Genomic DNA, 7,250 nt, shown 5'->3' on the forward strand with positions numbered 1-7,250 from the left:
TAGTGCAAGCATCTATCCTACAGAAAGAAATATGCATCTAATTCTTTCTATATTTTCGCATAAAATCATTAAATGAGAAATTCTTCTGACCAGACCAACGGTTAATAAAATTCTAATTAAAGAAGTGGCGTATCAATTACTTTTCTCCTGATAAAGTTTTAAAATATTTTATATCTTTTCCGACTAATTAATTCTATTAACTAAATTAAAGTTAAGAAGGCAAAGTTCATACAACTTCATCTGTAAATGATTTGTTTATATTAAACTATATTAAACTAAATATTAAAAAAAAACATGATTAAGATACATATGAAATGCTAACACTTGTCCCAATGATAATAAAACATGTGCTAAAAAAATAATCAAGGTAATTGTAGTGATAGCGGCTATAATAAGTTAATTTGTTTGTTTGTGAGATATCTATATAAATATATATAAATAATTAATTAAACAGGTTGATCATTAAATGTTCAAATTATCCTTTTGGTGCATCATTGCCTTTGGATCATAGCCGTCCATTTGGTTCATCATCAGCCAACTTCCAACACGTGTGCCATTAGAATCAAGAGAATACTGTGCACATCTCTCTTATGCAAATGAGCTTTTCTTTCTCTCCCTTTCATCCTTCTATAAATAGTGAAGCATGGAAGGCTTCCCTTTTATCACACACCACTCTTTACTCCTACATACTTTTCTATCTCTATCTACATCTCATCTTCATCATCATCATCAACAATCACTCTTCTATTCCTCTTTCTAATTCTAAGCTTTCTGTTTCTAATTTGTTACTCATGTATAGAAGAAGAGGAAGTATGCATAGAGGACTTCTCTTTATGATCACTAACTCTCTTATATTCCTCTCTTTCTTTATCTCTCTCTCACTTATATCTCTCTTGCACACACAAACAGACACATGTTCATCAAGAACACTTGTCTTTCTTTCTCTAAACTTAAACATATTCTTAGTATTGTATACATACACACACAAACACATGTACATGAGAAATATATGTGTATATATATATGTAGACTTGTATTAATTTCTTTATCTCTAAAGTTTGGTGTTGTTGGTTATAATTGGTTATAAGAGGGAAGAGAAGGCATGGTGATGGTGATGGTGCTGCTGCTGCTGCTGCTGCTGCTGCTGTTGACAGAAGATAGAGAGCACAGATGATGAATTGCATGGAGCTGTGCATGCATCTCTTTCCTTTGTGCTCTCTATGCTTCTGTCATCACCTTCATGAGCCCCTCCCTAACTATACATATATATATATATATATATATATATCTATGGAATATGTTTCTTTTTAAATTAATATGTTGGTAGACTTGTTCTTAATTTATATTTTTTGGTTCTTAGATCATATGGCAGTCATGTGCTTATTAAACTCAATTCTGATACTTGTCATACATATGTTTTATGTTGTCTGTAAGGTTTCCACTGCCAGTGGCAAACAAGGTGAATTTTTGAAGAAGAGACAAGGTGGGAGAGAGGAATATATGTATGCATACAAGTACAACAGCTATTCATAATATAAAAAGGTAAGAATTATATATATTGTTGGGTATTGACTTCTCTTTTGTCATGCAATCCTGTTCTTATTATAATAAGTTGCTTCTTTCTTGTTCTTCAGAAACATTATTTGTTTTCTGTTTATTAAGCGAATTAATTAACATCACAAAGACCATCTCTTATGTTAGTGAATTTGATGAACAAATTAACTTGATTAGTAATTCATTTGATGTTTAATCTCAACAATGAGTACAAATATATATCCTTCCAAATTGGATTCATTTTGAGGCTATTTTTGTGAAGTTATTATGTATCTTCTTGCCATTGGAAAATCATGGTCCATGACATCAACTTCTGTTTACTACTTTTATACCACCAACTTTTTACATCTAGAAAATTTCCATAGGTTACCAAATTAATTACCTTAATTATTTACCAAATCTCATAAACAATTTTTTTTAAGAATTAATTAATTGTGTATGACTAATTGCATTCATTGCATCTAGAGCCCCTAATAACACCCTTTTAGTCTTTCATGAATGTAATTTTATTTGCTTCCAAATTAATTTTTGTAATTTTAGATTTACTATCTTTATTCGATCAATTCCATCCAAGTATTTCATTTATATGGGAGTTGGTTTTCACCATTATTATTATTTTTATGTTTTTTTATCACTTAGGTTCAATTTGGTGGCGAGTCACAATGTGGTATCTATTGAGAGTGTCAAATTAAACATGATGAGTTTTATACATATACAGGGATCTATGTTAATTCAAAACCCAAATAAATTCTAGAATAATTCGTGCATAGAGACTTACTTTAGCTATTTTTTTGAAGAAGAAGAAGAAGAAGAAGAAAAACAAGTTTGTTTACTCACAAATTAAGAAAGGTTTTGAAATTGAAATTTTTACATATTTTGGTAAAAACTATGTTCATATGTATATTTTAATAGAACATTGACATTTATTTTTGAATATTGATCAATTGAAATTTGTATTTAAAAAAGTAATTTCCACCAATTTGTTTCTAATCTTAAAAAAATGAACAATAGAATTTTTTTTAATATTATTGTTCACATCCTAAACAAATTATTCGTCATATTTCTCTTGTTTAAAAAAACAAAGGGAACTATACCCAATTGTTTAGTACCTGAATTAAAAAAAAATAAATTATAATTTTTTATGAAAAAAAATTAGTTCACGGCAAACTCACACTATATAAAATAACAATAATAATTTATAAACTATATAAAAATAACAATAGCACAGTGTTAATCAAAGTCCATAGAATTTAAAAAGCAAAAATAAAGAAAAGATCATATCAACAATCACGTAAAGATAGACAAAATAGTTTAAAAATCTTACCAACCCATCGAGTATGATTAAAATTTAGCATAATTATCTTAAATATAGAAAAGAAAATTTGAATGATATCAAAGAAACACACACCCAAAATATAATAATAATAATAATAAAAAAATAAAAAATCATACACAAAGTCTCTAAATGAGTCTAACTTGATAGGATTGGGCCTAACTGAAGCCTGGTTCAAATTTGAGTATCTTGAGCCTGAACATTAAATTAGCTCCATTTGATTTTAAGGCTGAAAGGTAGAGCATTGCATCATTTAGTTCAAAGTTAAAACCAAATGTATTTATTTCAAGAATTCAAATTCCACTCTGTGTAGTTTGAAAGTAAAACTTAATTATTTCTTGATTATTGTTTTAAAATGATAAAACAATATAATTTATAATATAATTTTTAATATAATAAATATGATATGTAACAATATTACAAGGATGTTTGGTTAAAGAATAATTTTTATTTGTATAAAATAATTAATCATGGTATATTCTGTCCTATTTGACCGAGATAACAAATGTTATCTTCTAACCAAATCAAACTATATATATTATAAATAGGTGATGTCATTTAGAGAAGTTCCGTGTCATTTAATGGTCACTATCTATTTATCTACAGTAAAATACATTGTTTTAATAGTAAATTTGCATATATATTTTTACAAATTGATGATAAACTATTTTTTTATTTTTTTATTGTGTTTGAGGGTTTGTGAACCACTAGACTATATGTTTTGATTTTTATATTATTTTTATAAATAATAATGATTAGATCATGATTTGATGTAGGTTCATAAGATTTCTTATATTTTTTAAAACAAAAGAGCTACATAGAAAACTTATTTTATATTATAAATAAATAAATTTAAATATATATTTATATATCTGGAGCTATTGACCTAGCTGGGAAGCTAGGCTCAGGCTGTGTTCAACTTGGCCACAAGTTTTGCTTTACGAAATGGGCCAGCGTGGAAAAGGACAAATGAACAGAAAGAGTTTCTGACAGTGATATCATATTTAATATATAAAACAAATCATCATCATCATCAACATCATTATGATTATCAATCAAAAAGAAGATTGATGAACATGAGATGCAACTAAAAGGATGGTGTGGTGGTGATGGTGGTGGTCAAAATAAATAAAAACAGGTCAGCAGAAGAAGAGGAGCAACATATATAGCTTTATATGATGGATTGGTTGTTTGAGAGGTCAGTGATGATGAAGAAGATGATGATGGAGTTGAGGGGAGTAGTAGTAGTGAGCATGGGTGTGGATTTGGTGATGGTTACTCTAGGTCTGTTGGTGATGGGATTGTACCATGTTTGGTTGTTGCGCACCATCCTTTGCTGCCCCAACCGCACCGTCATCGGCCTCAACGCTCTTGCTCGCAAGCGCTGGGTCAGAGCCATGATCTCTGTTAGTCCTCTTCTTCTTCTTCTTCTTCTTCTTCTTATTATTATTATTATTATTATGCTCCTTGGTTTTATTCATTTAATTCATTTTTTGTGGATTTTATTAGAGAACAAATTGTTATTAATTTCAGAAGAAATTTGTTTATAATATTAGATGCATATTTGGAAGTATTTAGTTGAAATTGAAGTTGATCATGATTGGATACAAGTTTTTTTTTTTTGGATCAAATGCGACAAACAATATTGATAGCGTGCTAATGGGTTAGGAATTGAACATATAATGTCTACATCTAACTAATAGATATAAATTGTTTAACATGGCACATTTCCTTTTTTTGTTATTTGGGGTTGAAACATAAAAAATGTTAATGATGTGATTATTTAGTTTATTTAGTTCTTTCGCTTTTGATAATATAATATGTAAGAAAATGATTTATATAGCTGAACCTAAGTAGTTGAGACTAATAACTTGTTATTATTGTTATTTAAATAGAATATTTATAAATATATTGATTAAATGTTGTTCAATTGAATAGATAAAAGAACCATAAATTATATGAGAAGATGAGGAAAATAATAATATAAAACAGAAGCAGAGAATGACAAAAGAAAAGCTATATATAAGATTTGAATTTTTATCCTATGTAAGAGTATAAAAAGAAGAAAATGTTGTTTGTGGGTATATATATATATATATATATATATATATGGTGATTATTGAATGGTAAAAGATAATTGACCTGGATTGATGTTGAAGGTTAAAAACAGAGATAAATTTGTAATGTTTGGGGGTTTTGTTTTTATAAAGTAATCTGTTTAAGAAAGTTGAGGACTTTGTGGTGATGTTAGCTTGCTTAACTATTTTTACTGTAGAATAAAATTCTTAATTCAAAATAAGCTGTTCATAAGACTCTTTTTCTTAATTTGTTAGTAAACTTTAATTCCCCTTTCTCTATCCAAATAATAGTTATAAAAAAAAGACTTTATTACCAAAAACATAGAAGAATTAGGTTTTTTGGGTAAAAGATGCTCCCCTAATGGATGTAAGAAATCAAGCCCTCTGAATTTTAATTTTAATTTTGTTTTCAATACCAGTATATCAAATAAGAGGTAATTACATATAAATATAGAAAATCCGAAAAATCTCACATTTCAAAAGTGAGAGGAGTGAAAAAAGATATTATAAGTTATATGTGTTTTTTTTTTTACATAAGTATAACATTATTAAATATTAGTGTCACAATGTAAATGATTTCTGTTATATATGATATTTTTTATGAGATAACATATGATATAAGTGCCAATCACTCATGGGATAAACCGTGGATCAAAACTTCAACTTCCAATTAGAGAGGAGAAAAAAAATCCGTATTCTCTTATTATACACAAAATAGGAATGCCACACATGATTTTTCACTCTTGTTTTTTTTTCTATCACCCCTTAAATAACAAGCACATTATTTTAAACTTAATTAAATTAAAAAAATAATATTAATGATTGAAGTCCAGTGTTTACCATGTGTGAGCATCTCACTTTTGAATCTTTTCTCCACAGGATCCAATGAAGAATGGTGTTCTTGCAGTGCAAACAATAAGAAACAATATAATGGCATCCACAGTGCTTGCAACCACAGCCATCACTCTCAGCTCACTCATCAGTGTCTTTGTAGGAGTTACAACAACAAACTCATTAACTTCATCTTCCATGTTCTTCCCTCCAAACAACCCAGACACTCACTTGGCTTCAATCAAATTCCTCTCAATCTCTCTCTGTTTCCTCTTGGCCTTTTTGTGCAATGTTCAATCCATCAGATACTATGCTCATGTTAGCTTTTTATTAACAACACCTGCAAACATTGAAGGTGGTGGTGGTGGTGCCATCTCTCTGGCCTATGTTACCAGGAACTTGAACCATGGCTGCTTCTTCTGGTCTTTGGGAATGAGAGCTTTCTATGTTTCTTTCACTCTATTTCTTTGGATCTTTGGTCCTGTTTTCATGTTTGTTTCTTGTGTTGTTATGTGCTCTTTGCTTTATTTCTTGGATACTGCCTCTGAGTCTGCAAGAGATATTCATGACCTATTTAATGGGGAGGTTTAGCAATGCACCTCTCTTGCTTGTAATGTCTTAACTTTGGAGATATTGATGATCTTTTAATTTGTTTACCTTGTCAGGGTTGTGCGGATGAAATGAAACCGCATAGAAACCATAACTATCTATGTTTGTAATTGAGAGGTTTCGAGTTTAAGTCTCTCATATTATTATTTATTTTCTGAGTTTCATGTTGGAGTTCTGTGTGATAAATACCCCTCATTTTTCACTCCACAGTTGCATCACGGGAGGTTTATTTCTAAGAGATCAATTAAATCACTGTAATTAGTGCATTTCTGTACTGTTTTTTTTTACTTTGTCGCTTGTCGATTTTGTAAACAAAAAAAAATAACCAAAGGATCTTACTTTCAAAAAGAAAGAATGAACCTTTTTGATGCTCATGATCCTTTGATGTTTTAGGGTTTTTTTCTATTTTTAGTGAGATAGGTGGATCAAATAGTCTCACATCTAATAGAGTTGTCAAATTTGTGAATCATCATCCTTTAATTTGCTTCTGTATTCATGGGGGATGAATTGAATAAATTCATCAACTTTTTTTGTGATACCGATGATTTTCTATTTTGTTTTTGTTGCATTTTACAAGAGTGAAGTTAAATAATTTTAAATCAAATAGGGAGAGAAGTGTATGCCCCCAATTTTAAAGATAACTCAAATGTTTAAGGTAATAATTAGTATTTTCTCTTCCAATTATTTCACAATTTTATTTTTAATAGCTTATTTAAAGAAATAGATTTATAATGAATATAGAGAGAAGTGTCAAATTTACCGTTTAGTAATCTTTTGATTTGTTTTCTTAACATTTTATTTTTAGTGAAGTTGTTTTAATAATTTCAAAAAAAAAACAAAAAACA

The 7,250-nt window shown here is 28.9% G+C and overlaps 1 protein-coding gene and 1 long non-coding RNA gene across 2 annotated transcripts; both read left to right on the top strand.

Annotated features, from left to right (window-relative positions):
- Positions 1-675: 675 nt before the first annotated feature.
- Positions 676-3,949, top strand: LOC120259357. Its single transcript, XR_005536095.1, has 2 exons — positions 676-1,542; positions 3,778-3,949. It is a non-coding gene; the product is annotated as an uncharacterized LOC120259357 (long non-coding RNA).
- Position 3,950: 1 nt separating this feature from the next.
- On the top strand, positions 3,951-6,569 carry LOC120259356. The gene is made up of 2 exons (XM_039266944.1): positions 3,951-4,293; positions 5,845-6,569. Exons 1-2 carry the CDS (start codon positions 4,063-4,065, stop codon positions 6,385-6,387), a joined length of 774 nt encoding a protein of 257 aa, XP_039122878.1. The 5' UTR covers positions 3,951-4,062; the 3' UTR covers positions 6,388-6,569.
- Positions 6,570-7,250: the final 681 nt, after the last annotated feature.

Source organism: Dioscorea cayenensis, chromosome 4 (assembly GCF_009730915.1).
Source record: "Dioscorea cayenensis subsp. rotundata cultivar TDr96_F1 chromosome 4, TDr96_F1_v2_PseudoChromosome.rev07_lg8_w22 25.fasta, whole genome shotgun sequence".
Taxonomy (NCBI): Eukaryota; Viridiplantae; Streptophyta; class Magnoliopsida; order Dioscoreales; family Dioscoreaceae; genus Dioscorea; species Dioscorea cayenensis.